This window comes from Dipodomys merriami, unplaced genomic scaffold (assembly GCF_024711535.1).
Source record: "Dipodomys merriami isolate MVZ:Mamm:240054 unplaced genomic scaffold, mDipMer1.0.p SCAF_491, whole genome shotgun sequence".
NCBI lineage: Eukaryota > Metazoa > Chordata > Mammalia > Rodentia > Heteromyidae > Dipodomys > Dipodomys merriami.
In genome coordinates, this window is record NW_027206059.1 from 632,018 (window position 1) to 649,088 (window position 17,071).

Below are 17,071 nucleotides of genomic sequence, written 5' to 3' on the forward strand. Positions count from 1 at the left end.
GTTTTCCCTCATACTCGGAAGACAGAATTAGCTTATAAACTTATTAGTAAATACATTGGGTAGTATGCAAGTATATGCCCATGTATTAGCTAAAATGTGATAGATTTTATGGAGAACTCAAATAGTGTAATTCCTTAGAAAGGCAAAGGCAAAGTTCAAGAAACTAACATCAGAAGATGAATACTCAGAAGGGGTGGAGTGGGCTCAAGGGGAGAAGGGAAGACAAATGAAGAGGCAGAATGCAGTAAACAATTCATTGTTTATCCTACAAAATTCAGAAGAGTGAGGGGACATGTGGGTTGGGAGGGATAGGATGACATTGATGGAGATGTGTGGTATATAGGGCTATGTTGAAGGGCAATTCCTTTGTACAACCCCTTAAAGATAATGAAAATATTATTGAATACTTTGAAGACTTTTATAATATTGGATGAAACTACTTTGAAAACCAAGATGCAAATTACCTAAGACAATTATTCTCATCAATGTTTATCTTCACAAGAAAGAGCTCTGAAAGTTATTAGGTATATATTGATGGGAAAATAATTTCAAGAGTATTTAGGGCTCAGGTTACTACCCAAATCAACAAACAATATTTATGTTTATAACTGCAAATTATTTCGTGAAATTGAATACTGGTTGTGCAGAAGACCATGGCAAATCCTTTAAGCAAGAGAATGCATTCTGGCCTGCATTTAAATGTAGAATTCTTACTGTGCATGTGGAAATTCAGGAAGATTTATTTTCCATTTCATGATGTATGTTTTGATTATGAGAACACAATTGGATCTGTCTTCAGGAGTATTTTTGTTCTATAAAACAGGATTATAATGCATTTGTGCAGACAAAATAGGTGATTATAATGACTGTGGCCTTGGCAAATTCTGTGTGATAGGGACATAAAGTGATCTAGTCACCATTTTATCCTTTTTCAGCTCTTTGTAGACAGTTACCATCATAATCCACTCACCCTGCTTAAAATGGCCACATTTACTGTTGCATCTCTAGTACTTAATATAAGCTTACATATACACGTGTCCCTGTACACAGACAGACAGGAAGTGTGGATATGCTGGACTCTCTCTCCTCCTGGTTCTATGTGCTTTGCCTCCTCAGGTGTAGGGTAATTTTTAAAGGAAAACGTCTGAGGCCAGAGGCAGACTAGAAGAAGCTCCTGGGACTCACAGGGCCAATCTAGATGGACATCTTTTCCAAATATGACGACTGGGATAAAATTCCCAATAAATGATCAATTTATCATATGGTAGAAAAGTCATTATTTATGCTCTCTGGCACAGCTTATATGTATTAAGTTGGTCCTCAGTCTTCGGTAGAATATCTGCCAGTGCTTTTTTGAGTCAGAAGTGTGAACATTTTAATTTAAACATGACCGGAAGTTAAAAGACTATTTATTATTTTAAATGACCTTGTCATATAAGTGGAACAGAGAAATATTGTGGATTGTTAAATTTTGGCAAGGTCATCTGATATATTCCTATAAATGTTCCCCAAAGGTCTTTTTCATTTGGGATAAACATTCCTAAAATAAAATAAGTTTATGTCAAATAAATATTGACATGCTTTTTAAAGGTCATTTGACACAGGCTAGAATATTAACAGGAGGCTGAGTTTGATGTATGTGTTTTCACCAAAAAGTGGCATTGAAATTCACCAAAATTATTTTTACACAATAAATCCCAAAGAGTAAGAAATCGTAGCAATGCATTTTGAGGCCCTGTAGCTCCTGAAGTCCCCTGTCAGGAAAATAACTCAGGCTACTCACATGCAATGATTGTAAAAAATCGTTTCCATAAACCATTTACATAAATAGTTAGAAACCCAAGGTCCTGTAGTGAAGAAATAGATTTTTTTCAACCTAAATTCTCTGAGATCTTTTATTTTTCCTTTTATGAAGTTTGCTTCATCATTGGCAAAGGAAACAAAAGAAGATCTAGAGAGGCAAAATTAGCAGTGAAAAAATAGTTTTCTATTATCAAAGTAAATGATGGATTGACAGAGCCAGAAGCAAAGGTCCAGTCATTTGTTTTCTAATGTATATTGCGGTTTCACATGTTTGTGGAAAAGGGTATATATGAGGATGAGAAACTGTTCTTCCAGGATGCCAAACAGCAGAGAACAAATCTCATCGTACTGTAAAGCCAGACGTCCAGTTTGCTTATCTAAAGTGACGTGGCTCTCTCTGGCTTCATGTCCTTCAAAATAATTTCATTACCTCTAGGTCTTGAAGAGAAACACCAAGTTTTCTATTTCAGAACAAACTTTGGTTGAGATTCAATTTTAGAAATGACTACATCTTTCAATTTTGGCCATTTGTGCCTATCTGGGTTGGAAGGGAGGCCTCTCAGTTAACACTGGTAATTGTTTGATGGAAGAAGTGGGTCTGGCATCTTCATTTTTAAGACTAAAGTAACTATAGTACTAGCCCCACTTCTTCCAGAGCCACTCATGGGGTTTCTCTCTAAAGTCCCTGTGGGGGTGGCATTGTTGTTCTCCTTATACTGTCAGTTGCTGCCTTCCTCCTACTAAATACATCTCCCCAGCCAAAGTACCACCATTAAAAAGATTACACGAGTCACGGGAAGGTTATAAAAGTTTCAAATGAGGATTTCAGATTAAAAGAATATAGGTATGTTAATCCCAATAATTCATAATTTTATAAATCGTTAGGCAGAATTCACTATAAGTTACACTCGGATGTATGAATGCATACAATCTGTAATGAATATATTCATTCTGGGAATTATAGGAAACCACACCCATCTCAGTTCTCCGGGGCATGGAGATCAGTGAGTTTTTTAACTTCACCTCTGCAAAGCCATATGCTAGAGAAATAATGGCTTTTGTGTCTATGCTACTTTCTAAATCTCACATGACTATGCTTCCCTGGTGGAATCCAATCCAGAGCCCTGACCCTAAACACCACAAAAGGAGGAAAATGGTCCTGACTATTGTTATACCTTGATATGCTATCATTTCCATTGTGTCATGCACACATGCAGAACACGAAGCAAGGGTCCTCCGGGTTATTGTGCTACTTGAATCACAGCCACCTGACTGCCGATGAGGACCTCCTCACTGGTAGTAGGTGTTTGATGGATCTTGGCACAATAACTAGGATGATATTCTAACAGAAGGCAAAATTTAAGTGGGGTGATATGTCAAGCTTGTAAGAAGTAGTGGGAAATGGTACTTTAGCACAATGGTACTGACTTCTGCTAAGTGAAATTATTTCTTTGAAAAGGACAAAAAAGGAGAGAATAGTTTATTGGCAATTAAAACCTAACAATAAAATGGAGAAGGCCTTTTTGGTAGCAAATAAACAGACATTTATCTGCAGTGGGAAGATAGAAAAGTGAGGAACAGGAGGCCTACAAGTTAATCATAAGTGTGGCAGAGCTCCAAATACCATCTAGAATGGCTATGCAAAGCTCAGGGTGCTCAATCAGAGAGAAACAGATTCTGTCCTAATGGGCTAGATTGTGATGGAATAGAGATGCTGAATCATGGTGGTTGATAGGGTATTGTGTTTAACTGGTGCCATTTTGTCTTCATGGTGGAGGCAGGCAAGTCCTACCTCCAAGGTGCTGGGCATGCCTGAATTCCTAGAGATGGGGAGGGGGGTGGACTTGAACAATAGGTTACTGGACCTGCCAGTGGTTCGTCTCTGGTCACCATGGTGTTCCACTTCAGCTCTCTACTGGAGCTGATCTGGTTTGTTGGTATTGTTTTTCTGCTTTTTCTCTCCTCTCCTGCTCTCATGGCTCACTTTTCTGACAGTGTTAAGTGTATTTGCATGTCTTTGGGACGAGTCTGCCTGCATTCACCAGCTTTCCAAAAAAGACTCTCAATTTGACCTTTCAAAATGTAGTTTCTCAACTTTCTTGCCATATAACTTGATTTAGATTTCCATATTCTCCTGAACTTTTTGAACCTAAAATGGTTCAAAATTCCTGATGAGGGCCTAGTGGCTTTCCTTGCTTAGAAACTATGCCAAACGTTTCCTCCTTTTCATAAAACCTATGTCTCCCTCTGGGCCTGTTCGTAGCTTCTGTCTGGGTCATTAGGTCTAGAACTAGGATTACGTTACAATATTGCCTGGCACCAATATTTAACTGAATGGCAAAGGCTCTAGTGCAACAGGTAAGAGGTCCACTCAGGGGGTTAAAGAGATAAATAATATGATGAACCCAGGACCAAAGTGGATGAGCTGCAAATACAAGCTCTGTTCAATTAGTATAGAACCAAGGCTAGATATGATCAGGAGACTTGAAAGCAGTGCTCACATAAGGAGGTACGATTCCTGACCAGTTTCTGGGGCAGAGCCGGTTTTTGGATTTGGAAACTATGAACTGAGAAGAGCCAAGATTCATGGAGGCAGGCACATAAATATCATAGATGTGCCCATGCTAACCCTTCCTCCACGTGTTCTCCGTTCTTCGCAAATCCCCTATACCATGGAAAAAGGAGACTGAGATACTTTTCTATGGAATGATAGTTATAGCAATCTACCTGTTCTCTCTTCAGCACTGTATTTAAAAAAAAATTGAAAAACTAAAATTGCCTTATTCTTCTATGAATTTTAGGAGAACATGCTTATCTTTTCACGGGACTCCTATTTGAATCGACATTGAATAGATTTCCCAGTGATAATATGGACATGCATATACACATGTGTGTGGGGGGGCAGGCCTGGGGCTTGAATTCAGGACCTGGCTGCTGTCCCTCAGCTTCTTGCTCAAGGCTACCGCTCTACCACTTCTGACTTTCTGCCGGTTAATAGACGGAGATGAGCCTCACGGCGTTGCTGCCCGGGCTGGCTTGGCACTGTGATGCTCAGACCCCAGCCTCTGGGGCAGCCTCCTCCCTCTCTTCCCCCATCTCTCTTGCCGGTCTCCCTTCCGGGAACCCAAGCCACGCCCCCACGAGTGGGCGTGTCCAAGGCGGGGCCTCTGGTCCTGGCGTGCGGAAGAACGCTGCTGACGCAAGCGGATATCCGGTTCTCCCACCGTGCCCACACGCAGGCTTCGTCCTCCGCCCGGAGTCCCAGCCGCTGCTTCCCCCCCGCCCGGGGGTTGTGGCCGGGGAGTTGGATCCACTGCGATCTCGGGGACCCGGGACCACGCCGTTCCTGCACCTCGGCGTGGGGAGGAGGCCGGGCCAGCCCGCGAGGCCGCGCAGCGCCCGCCCGCAGCGCGCGAGGTAGGAGACCCGCGCCGCGGCTCCCGGGCCCGTCCCGAGCCCGCGGGCCTCCGCCTCCTGCCCCGGGCGGGCCTCCCTCTCCGCCCTGGGCCCCCGGCCCCCCACCCCTCCCACCCCTCCCCTCCCCACCCCACCCCACCCCGGATCCTCCCCGCCTGGTGGCCCGAGCCCGCGGTCTCCCCTGGCTACGGGGACCCCGTCCTGAGGTTGGACTGTGCCCGGGGCGGGATCGGGGAACAGGGATCGCACAGGTGGCGAAACCGGCTGAGGGGCCCGGGTGTTCAGGCTCAGCTCGCTCCGTAGATCCGGAAGACGCCGGTAGGGACGCAGACCGCCCGCCAGAGTCCTCACACCGACCCCCCCCCCCCCCGCCCCCGGACGGGACTGCGCACCCCGGCCGGCCGGGCTGGAGTGCTGCCCTGGCCCGGATGGACTCTGGTGTTGGCTGGGCCCTCCGTATTTCAGAGTCGATGCCATCCGGCCTGCTGCTTGGTTTCCAATCGTCCATTCAGTTCAGAAAACTTCGGTTTCGAACTTTTCCCTCAGTGTAGTTCTTCACCCCAGTTTCATAAGTACTTCGATTACCCACGGGAAGCGTGTATTCTCCGGCTTAAATGGGAGCTTTGTTAAAAGGATAACGTATGGAGGGAGAAGAGCAATGCTCCAAGCGTTGAAGTTCTTTAAATCTCTTCAGAGAACAGTTGGACTTTGTAGTCATTGGTGGCAGTTGACTTGATTATTGAATTTATCTAGATATTCCAAAGAAAAAAATAGACTTATTATATCTTAAAAGCATTAGGTTACCTGAATATAGAGCTTAAAAAAAACCCAAAAAGGTATTTTGGCCAGATGTGGCTGCCTGAGACTGAGAATAGGAAGGTTCAGGCCCAGGCCTACTAAGACTGCAGTGAAACCTGTTTCAAAAGAGGCAGACAAGAAGATTTAAATTGGGTAAAAAATGAACATTTTAATGACTTAGTATTAGTGATATATGTCCACTGCTTTTTATTTTGCAAGTTCAGAATACTTAACTAGAGAAACTTTTTGTTTTAGTGGGGAAACAAAACTACTTTGGCTTTTGGTAGTGCAAATAAATGCCTTATTTTAAACACCTTTGCTTTATTTGGAATAATGTGTCTGATGTTTCATTAAGAAATGCTTGTAGCCAGGTGCTAGTGGTTCATGCCTGAATTCCTAGTTACTCAGGGGGCTAACATCTGAAGATTGAGTGGAAGCCAGCCATGAAACCCTTATTTTCACTTAACCACTGAAAGACTGGAAATGGAGCTATGGGTCAAGTGGTAGAGTACCAGATCTGAGCAAAGAAAAAAAAAGCTAAGGGACGGCATCCAGATCTTGAGTTTAAGCCGCAGTATGGCAGCCAAAGTGGGAGAAAAAGAGCTTGTAAACTGTCAGTGACAAGTTAAAAATTTTAGGAGAATATGAACATTTTGAGGAATGCTTTTGTTATATTATTTCTTAGTTTGTTGGAATAGTAAATGTTTTCTGTTCTCTTGTTTAGAAATGCCTAAGAAAAAGACTGGAGCGAGGAAAAAGGCTGAAAACCGTCGAGAACGAGAAAAACAGCTAAGAGCCTCCAGAAGCACTGTGGATTTGGCCAAACATCCATGCAATGCTTCCATGGTAAGAGCTTTTCTCTATTTTTTTTTTTTTTTTACAAACATACCAGCTAGCAGTTAAAAGCATTTTATCTGATAAAAATTGAAATGAATATACACCCCTGCATTTATTTCATTGCTGAATCTCGAACCACATTGTTTTCAGTGTTAATTTGTTCTTTTCTAAACTCCTCAACTTTTTGACTTCTCTTTTGGCTTCCTGTTCTATTATTGTAATGGTCTGTGCTGAATAGATTAGTCTTGATAATTGTTGAGTTGTTTGAGCAGTGGAAGTTGTAAAAAAGCAAAGGATGATTTTCTCTGTTAGCCATGTTTGTCTTATTGCTTTCTCCTGGCTTCCACACTTGCCTATATTCTGGTTCCATTACCCCTTCCCTTTTTCATTTTCCATGAGACATGAGATGTTTTATGTGCCTTGAGTTAGCAAACATTTCTTGTACATCTACTATCTGTCTGCCAGGTACTATCTTAGCTACTGTTAGAGACACATGGATGGAAGAAGTGGCCCGTCTTTCCATAAGCATATGCAGCTCAATTCTGTTGTTGGGGTTCATAGATGCATGACGTGTTCCATCGTTTTGTAAGCTTATTTAGTTTTGGTCTGTTACGTAACAAAATGGAAGGAAATGCCTAGTAATAAATGACAGAAACCCAACTTAAATAACCTTAGGAAGAAACAAGTTCGTTTCAATGGTTAATGGAGTAGCTACAAAAGGGAAGGATATAGCTCACACTCAAGAGACAGTTGGAACCTGGGACAACTTGGGGCTCCAGTTTTTGCTTTTGTTTCTTTTGGCTTATTCTGGTTTTTTTTTCCCCCCCCAGTTGTCTTTGTTTGGCATCATAGTTAACTGGTAGCTTACATGAGTCACATTACATATTAGTAAGGTAAAGAGGAAAAAACTCGGTAGATTGTCAGTTTCCATCCCAGGACTAATGTTTATGAGGGTAAGGAAACAGGATTACATGGCCCGGAAGGGAAAGTGGGTACTCCTTTCTGAGTCCCATTCCAGAGAAGATGCTTGACAGACAGCAACTGGCATATGTAAACCTGTGTAATAAGAGTAGATTTTGATGAAAATTTGAGTGAAGGAGTAAGAAGTAGTAAAGTTGAATGTGTGTTCATTTACAGAGGAGGTAGGATCATTACCAACATGTCCAACAAGTAGAGCTCAAGGAAAAATATTAGGATAAATAAGGGTATGGAGAAGAGAGAGGCAGAGACATATTTGACCAACGGTGAATTGAGTTTATACAGAGAATAGGCCAGTAAGATTTGAAAAGTGGTCATGGATGTGAGTATGGAGAACTGTTAAAGCCATGCTTAAATGTTAAAATTATGGAGTAGATGGAATTGTGTGTTCTTGTGTTGCTTGTATCTTGTTCCGTCATGTTGGTTTCTTAAAAACAACAGGAAGGGGGTAATAATGCTCAACAAGAAATGTACTCACTACCTTCCTCATGTAACTGTAACCCCTCTCTACAGTATCTTTACAATAAAATAAAATTTAAACAACAACCACAAACCAATGAAAAGCCAGGCAGTGTGACTCAAACCTATAATCCTAGTTACGCTGACATCTGAATTGAGGTTTGGAACCAGCCCAGGCAGACAAATCCAGACAAATCCTTAAACTCTTACCAGGTGATAGAATATAGGATACTAGTTGTGAATGAAAAAGTGGAATGAGAGTACAAGGTGCTTTGCGTTCAGCCCCAGTACTGGCAAAAACAAAAGCAAACAGAAATGATGCCATTTCTTCCTCTGTTTTGGACTACTCAAAAGAAAAACTGTGTTGTGTACCTGTGCTATTGAGAGTGCGAAGATGCTTGTACATGTGGGTGGAGTTGGAGGGCCCCGGGTCCTGCCACTTAAATTACAACATGGTAAGCAACATAGTCTTTATAAAGTAGGTAAATTTACAGTTTTCAAGAGCAGAAAATAACTATTGTATGCTTTTATATTTTACAGGAATGTGACAAGTGTCAGAGGTAAAATTTACTTTCTTTTCTATCTACATGTAATGAAAGTCTCCCTTATCCTTTATTTGAAATTGACCATATTTAAACTTTTGTTTCATATCACAAGGCGACAGAAGAACAGAGCATTTTGCTACTTTTGTAATTCTGTCCAGAAACTACCAATTTGTGCACAGTGTGGTAAGTATACAACTAAGAGGGCGTGTCTTTGTTTGTATCAGATATTTGACAGCTAATGAGTTTGAACCTATGAGTCTGTTACTGTTACGTTTATCATTAATAAAATAATCTGTAAAATGTTACTTGGCTTTCTAAAAGCATCAAGTCTTAGTTTTGACTCTTTGATACATTGCTGGAAAATAACTTTAAAAATATATGTTAGAAACCAATTTTAGGAATGTATGAGTTACAACAGATTTTGAACATTAAAAATACCACATTTTAGACTACACATGTGGTTATCTTGAATTTTCAGTTGTGCCATTTTAGTCTTGGCAGGTTTTACTTTTCTAAATTTTGACTCCTGCTGTATGTACTACTCACAGTCCATTAGACTGACCACTGAGAATAATTTTATTATACCTTATTGTGACATTTTGACCAGATTTTTTTGTGTGTATCATATGATGCTTGAATTTCCATATGTATTTCCAAGTGCCTGAACTGAGTTCTTAAGCTTGTAGCTAGTTTCCAGGTTTTATTTGATAGACACTTTACAGGTAGCGTTAACATGTTAATTGTTTTGAGGATTTTTCTTTTTTCTTTTTCTTTTTTTTTTTTTGTGTGGGGGAGGTATATACATTTAAGGAATGCTAGAGACTTTAAAGCCTCTTGCTCCTTCCTGGGAGATCACTACATTTGTATTTATGCTGAAAGTTCTGAAGACTTGCCCTAATAAAACCTGAGTTCATTGACTTCAGATTTATCTCTCAAACTTTTGTCTGGACAAATAGCCCCTTTTTGAGATGGTATTGTAGATGGAACATTTTGGAAAGTGGCTTTTTTTTTTTGGCTGGGGGGGGGGGGGGCGCTGGGGACAGTCCTGAAGTTTGAACTAAAGGCCATGGACTTTCCTGCTCAGATTGGTTTTGAAGTGCAATCCGCAGATCTCAGGCTCTTGAGTAGCTGGGATTACTATAGGTGTGAGAACTGCTGGTACCTGGTGAAAAGTAATTTTTTTATACATGATTAGATGTGATAAATTTTTTATTGCAGTATTAGCTTTTGAAGAAGATATATTTTTAGTTCTGTAGTTACTGAAAAGAAAAGTAGCTGAGATGGAATCTCCACTGCTGGTTTGTACTCCTCATTTTGTAAAGGACAGGTGAATGTAGAGTGAGAACATAGGCGTTGTGGAACATTAGTAAAGTCTTGTGTCTCTGGGCTTGGGTTTGTAGTGCTATATGTAGATACATTTTCCATGTACTGATTTACTGAAAATTTTTGAGTTTTTAAACAGTTGAAGTGATCTTTGGATTTCCAAGCGTAAAATACAATTTCTGATTTTAGTATGAATATGAATTTGCATATACATCTACTTAGTATATCCTGCTTTTTTTTTTTTTAGATATTAGTATGTTTCTAATCTCAGAAGATCTGACTCAGATCACTGAGATCTGTTGCATCCATTTTTTGTGGATCTTATTTTTAGCTGTATAAGCAGTACAAGGTATTGATTTCATTCCCTTTCAAAAAAGTTCCCCAGGAATTGGGCGGGATCAAAAGAGGAGTTATTAAATACTTTCACGTACTACTTCTCGCACTAATAATGCAAATTTCTTTGTCTAGGAAAAACAAAATGCATGATGAAGTCCTCTGACTGCGTCATAAAGCATGCTGGTATATACAGCACTGGCCTTGCCATGGTGGTAAGCTGCTTGTCTATGTTTCTTAGACTAGTAACTTTCCAGGAAAAGAAAGTCATTTCACCAGTGGTTAGGTTTTTCTAAACAGCAGTGCATTGTATCTCGCTTCAGTGTCAGTCATCTCAGTGGTACCTTTCTAATGTGTCTTAACCAAACACCTTAGATGTTACTTGTTTCTTATTTATAAAGGAATGACCATCTGTTCCCTTTAGATTTGCCCTGTCTCAATATTTAAATGCCATTGTGTTATTGAAAGATGCATTTATATTGTCTTACCTTGAACTAGGACTGAAGAATCTCACACTAGTTCCATATATATTGCTTAATTTTTTATTGCACAAAGTAATATTTCAATGATATAGGAGAAAAGTGCTTTAAGAGAAAAAAAGAACAGTAGAATTTAAGTATTTTCTTTGGTATTCTAGAAAGACTGATTATTTTATAAACTATACAAATATTTAGACATATAAAACATTTAGAAGGATTTTTTAAAATTAGGATTTTTATCAGTATTTAAAATTTTAGTTCAGTTTCAGGAACTGCTGTAGATGAATGTAAACTGCGGGCTCCAGATCTCACTTGAATTAGGATTGATTTCTAAGGCAACTCTTACAGCTCATTCGCTTCATTTAATAACCTTAGGGTAAGCGTGTAGAGTTTCCTTTGCTTATTTTTCTTTTGATTTGTAGCTGATTGTTTTTTTCTTTTTTGTGTGTGGAGGGGGATTTTGAACTTGAACTCTATATTGTTAGACAAGAATTTTATTGTTTGAGTCACACTCTTGCCCTTTTAGCTTTAGTTTATCTTTCAGATATGAGTTAATCTTTCCTGAACTGGTTGCACCAACTCCTAAGTAGCTGGGATTACAAATATGAGCCAATATGCCTGAGTATAGCTAAGTCTTACATATTCTGGAAGTTTTCGAAACTGCCTTTATTTTTGGCTTAGAGTAAATGGTACAGATTTTTAAAATAAGACTGACCATTCTCATTGATTGTAGATAAACTGCTTAATGTAAATAATTGTGATGGTTGCGGTTAGTTGCACAATGGTTGCAGTGGGTCAAGTGACAGTGATCAAGAGTTGTTCCTTGGTTTCAGGGTGCAATATGTGACTTCTGTGAAGCCTGGGTTTGCCATGGCAGAAAATGTCTTAGTACTCATGCCTGTGCCTGCCCGCTGACTGATGCGGAATGTGTCGAGTGTGAGCGAGGTGTGTGGGACCACGGTGAGTGATTAAATGTAAGCACGCAAAAATGTGAGCTGCATAGTGGTGAAGATTGACCTGTAAGCATTCTTAATCCTATGTACTATTTTGTAGGATTCTCTTAGTTTGACTTACCAGCAGTGTTTTGATGAGCAGTTGAGTTGTCATAGTGAATGCTGGTATTGGTCATCTAAGCAGGTAAAGAGAGAAGTTTTTGGGGAGTAAGGTAGTTTGAGACTATGGTAGAAATAGCCGGGGAGAGCTAGTGCATCTGGCTCATGCCTGTAATCCTAGCTGCTCAGGAGGCTGAGATCTGAGGATCATGGTTCAAAGCCAGCCCAGGCAGGAAAGTGAGACTTATCTCCAACTAAACACCAGAAAACCAGAAGTGGTGCTGTTTCTGAAAGTGGTATAGTACTAGCCTTGAGCAAAGAACAGCTCAGGGATAGTGCCCTGCCCCACAGATCAATCAAGCCCCAGACTGGAAAAGAAAAGAAAAATAGTGGGGGAGGAATGGAAGCCCAATGTTCCATGGTTCAGTGAGAAGCACTTAACAGTTTCATTCTAGCTCTTACTAGAATAAAAATGACTGTAGCTTTGCTATGTCTCTGAAATCACTTGCCCTCTCTGTAGACAGTTCTATAGATAAGGATTTTTAAATTGGAGTTGTATCATATTTTATTTGTGGGTTTTGTTTTTATCCTATAGGAGGTAGAATATTTAGCTGTTCTTTTTGTCGTAACTTTCTCTGTGAAGATGATCAATTTGAGCACCAGGCCAGCTGCCAAGTTTTAGAGGCAGAAACATTTAAATGTAAGTTGTTTCTTTTAATATTAAATATTCTTGGGCTGGGAAGGTGGCTCAGTGGTCGAGTGCTTGCCATCCATGCGTGAGGTCCTCAGCACCACATAAGCAGAAAAAGCCAGAAGTGGCGCTGTGGCTCAAGTGGTAGAGCGCTAGCCTTAAGCTGAAGAGCTGAGGGACAGCACCCAGGCAGAGTTCAGGCCCCACGACCAACAAAATAAAATAAGTATTCTTTATACTAAGATTCCAAATAGTATAAATGTTAAACTTAAGATTAAAAATCTATTTTTTAAAACAATGCTGCTCTTAGAAATTTTAACTCATAAATCTAGACAAACAGAATACACAGTCCTGAGCTTTTCAAGGGATGCCCTGGCATGTTGGTGGACTGAGTTCTTCCTTTTAGGGCTTTGCCAGGCATTGTAGTGCGTACCGCATTCCATGCTCCCCTTAAAGTTAACATCACAAGCAAACCTCACCCTTCTCTTTCAGTTCCTAAATACCCTCAAGCGAGTGAGGCCACCTCTGCTTTGTTCCTACTTAGAAATACCTCTGGTACAAGTATTTCTAAAAGTACAAGTACTTTGCCTTCATCCTGGAGATTCTGTCTTTGAATTTGTAGCGAGTGCCAGTCCTCATCTGTATGTTTCCTGTGTACACAGTTGTCATGTATTTCCTAGTTGAAACTAGTATTACTGATTGGGCTCATGATACCATGTTTAGAGATCATTTCCTTCTCAAAAGAAAGAAATCGAAATACAAATTCACACAAAGGCCTGTGGTACCTGGCACTTGGCCATCATTACATTACTATTTACCATCACTGGAAAACTCCAAAGCCCCAGATACCTCCTCCTTTCAGCCTGGTGCTTGTTCTAGTATATGTAATCATTAAATTATTGGGGGCTTGGGAGCTTTGTGTTTTTATAGCATTTAAGTCCAAAAGGTAGGAGGTGATGAGGCTATGATTCCATTGAGAGCAGTTAGTGGTTCAGTGAAAGACCAAAGAAGAAGATGAGAACTGAGCAGTCAGGATTTTAAGAGGAACCTGTTTTCCACAGGTGTTTCATGCAATCGGCTTGGTCAGCATTCATGTCTCCGTTGTAAGGTATGTTTGTTTTATTTACTTGTTTATGTATTCGGCATGGAATGATTTTACACTTCCTTCTGTTGAGATTTTGTTTTGAATCCTTATACTTTTCACCAGGCTTTGGCTTACTTATTTATAAAGGATGGATTGAGACGGGGTCTTAGCATGTAGCTCAGGCTGGCCTCCTGCCCCTGTCTGCAAAGTGTTGGGGTGACAGGCATGTACCACCAAGTCTGGCTAACTTTTGTTGCTGAAATTGTAGAATTGAAATTGAGAACGCACAGCAACTTTCCACTGGCCATCCATTACAGAGGACATTCTGACCAAAATGTAGGAGATACCTGCTTAGGAGAGTTTGGATACAGTGAAGCTTCTATAATGTTTCCTCAGGCTGTCTCCAGATAGCCTCTGCTGGTCATACGTCAAAGGCCAAAGATGCAGCCTTGGGAACATTTCTGTGGTCCTTATATTCCTAACCCATCTCTTACTTGTCTCAGCTGTCAGCTTTCAGTTTGTTGGAAGTGTTAATGCTCTCAAGCCATTTCTTTGCCTGGAACTCTTCAGTCTTTGCTTACCCTATGCAGGCCAAGCCCCTTTAGTTCTCAGCTAAGACTTAGGAGTCCCTTGTCTGTGTGGTGTCTCATTTTTATTTCTCTGTCAGTGGCCAGAGCCCAGACAGCCTCTCCCTCTCTTCTTGGCTCTGAGGATAAATAGGCTGCACACCGTCATATGACCTGTGGGTGGTGAATTCTCACATGTGTACACATGAACCAGCGTACCTCACCTGTTTCTCCATAAATAGTGTACCTCTCTGCTTTGTATTAGGAGTCCTGGCAAAATCCATTCCTCTTAAGAAATTGAAATCAGAAAAAGAAATGGAAGTTTCCTTGCAATATTGTATGGTATCCTTTTGTGTCTTTTAAGAGATTTATATATTTATTTTACTTTTCCTTAATAGGCTTGTTTCTGTGATGAACATACAAGGAGCAAGGTGTTTAAACAAGAAAAAGGGAAACAACCTCCTTGTCCTAAATGTGGACATGAAACTCAGGAGACCAAGGATCTTAGCATGTCAAGTAAGGTTACTGTTAGGTTACTAGGGGAATGATGCTTACTCAGTCCAAGTTCATTTTTTGTCCTCTTTCTCTTTTATTACCTCTACCTCAGTTTGAAAAGATTTGTTCTCATAAGCACGTCGGATTTTATAGCCTAAGAATATATGTGTTAGAGTGAAGTATAACAGTATTTACTTTGATATTTGGTTCTTGCCTTATTTGTTGATGATGAATGTTGAAATTTAAGGTGAGAGTAATTTTTCTGTCGTTATTGAGGCTTCCTAATTAAAGGGCTGAATAGCTGTTGCCGGGGGTGGTAGTCTTCACCTCTTGGAGGTTGAGTTCATCCCATAGCTCTCTGTAGGCGTGTGTGGTCCATGAGCTTTTAATGCAGCCTTTCTCTGCAGAAATGAGACTGCAATAGTCATACTTCCAGTAGTACTCTCATTTGCTAAAGGGAGCTTTGCCTCTTTCCTGGACATACTTACATCATACATGTAATTCTGTATAGCTCTGATAATACTTTTAACAACCAAAAATGAAGTTATATAGTTAGAAAAAATACTTTGCTAATCAGCTCTAAAATTTTAGTCATCACTAGGGCAGAAGGAATGAAGACTTGTGTTATTTTGGACACTTGTTAAAAAGTTAAGAAAATTATAATGATAAGAAATCAGCTATTTTGTGTGATTCATGTGATTCAAAGATGAGGTTTTAATTTGCCAGGTTGAAGGCATTTGATTTTTAATATGACTATTGGAGATATTTCCTGGACTAATTTTGTTTTTCTAACTTTGTAGACTTAATGAAACAACATTGTAATCTTTGTTGTTTATTTTGGTGTAGTACACATTTATTATGTAAAAAAATTCAGAAAATTAGACCAACCTTTAAGAATCATAAGCTTAGGTGATTTTCATGGCTACATAGGAAAAATTAAGTGTGTATACACTAGAACTGACACACGTGCACGTCTGTCTTTTGTAGCACGCTCTCTGAAATTTGGCAGGCAGACGGGAGGTGAGGAAGGAGATGGAGCTTCTGGGTATGATGCTTATTGGAAGAACCTCTCCTCTGATAACTACGGTGCTCCTGGCTTTCACGATGAGGAGGAGGAGGAGGAAGAAGAGGATGAAGCAGAGGATGACGAAGAGGAGGAAGATGAAGGCGGGAAGGATTCAGATGTCGAATCATCAGACCTGTTTTCTAATTTGAATTTAGGAAGGACCTATGCCAGTGGCTACGCTCACTACGAGGAGCAGGAGAACTAGGAGAGTAGCTCGTCACTGGCAGTTGTGGATGTGAGAAAGGAGCAGGGATGTAGGCTGATGAATCATGTGTGGATGTTTAAAATTAGGCTTTGGGCATGAGTGGAAACACACTAGGCCCAGGAGTGGGTGTAGCATTTTTATAGTGACTGAGAATCACACTTTTAATGTAAGAAAATGAATTTCAAATGTAAGTGATTTGTTGTTCCAGGCAAATGAAGTATCATGGATTGATTATTGCTGATTTCAATAAGCTAATAGGTTCCACCAAGTACTTGCATAGACACCAGAATAAAGAATAGAAAGGTAATATATTTATTTGAAGTTAAATTACTGCTTTTATTTTTTAAAAAAATCACTGCTTATAGATTTCTTGTGTCTGATTTTATAAATTGTAATGGGAAAACTTGATTTCTGTATCTTTCCCTTTTTTCTGTCCACAGAATAAATACATTATATTCTAAAGTTTCATTAAATATTCCTGTTATCTTAGGAATCAGGTATGCTTTAGCAGTTAGTACACTTCTTTACAGTGTACGTCCTGATAGTTAATGCCTACACCTGGGTGACCTAGCTGTTGATCAGGTCAGGGGTACCAGAAACAGTGTTGTACTTGTTGCTTTACCCAGGAAACCCCATTTCTTTTTTTTTTTTTTTTTTTTTTTTTTTTGGGTCGGGTCGTGGGGCCTGAACTCTGGGCCTGGGCGCTGTCCCTCAGCTTTTCAGCTCAAGGCTAGCGCTCTACCATTAGAGCCACAGCGCCACTTCCGGCTTTTTTCTTTTTGCTTATGTGGTGCTGAGGAATCGAACCCAGGGCCTCATGCATGCAAGGCAAGCGCTATACCACTGAGCCATCTTCCCAGCCCCCCATTTCTTTTTGAGTAAATCTAATATTTCACTTTCATACTTTTATAACCTAATTTTTTCACAGTGTTTTCAGCTT

The 17,071-nt window shown here is 40.2% G+C and overlaps 1 protein-coding gene across 1 annotated transcript; it reads left to right on the forward strand.

Annotated features, from left to right (window-relative positions):
• The first annotated feature begins 5,023 nt into the window (after positions 1-5,023).
• Positions 5,024-16,562, forward strand: LOC138809335 (zinc finger protein 330). Its single transcript, XM_069995877.1, has 10 exons — positions 5,024-5,220; positions 6,743-6,864; positions 8,833-8,852; positions 8,950-9,020; positions 10,629-10,708; positions 11,806-11,932; positions 12,620-12,724; positions 13,777-13,823; positions 14,764-14,881; positions 15,848-16,562. Exons 2-10 carry the CDS (start codon positions 6,745-6,747, stop codon positions 16,129-16,131), a joined length of 972 nt encoding a protein of 323 aa, XP_069851978.1. The 5' UTR covers positions 5,024-5,220; positions 6,743-6,744; the 3' UTR covers positions 16,132-16,562.
• Positions 16,563-17,071: the final 509 nt, after the last annotated feature.

Bases quoted from the DNA above. Each gene is read 5' to 3' on its own strand.
- LOC138809335 (XM_069995877.1), top strand. From the start codon at position 6,745: ATGCCTAAGAAAAAGACTGGAGCGAGGAAAAAGGCTGAAAACCGTCGA. The intron at 10,709-11,805 runs GTAAGCTGCTTG...CCTTGGTTTCAG, and splicing joins GCACTGGCCTTGCCATGGTG to GGTGCAATATGTGACTTCTG. The intron at 11,933-12,619 runs GTGAGTGATTAA...TTTATCCTATAG, and splicing joins GCGAGGTGTGTGGGACCACG to GAGGTAGAATATTTAGCTGT.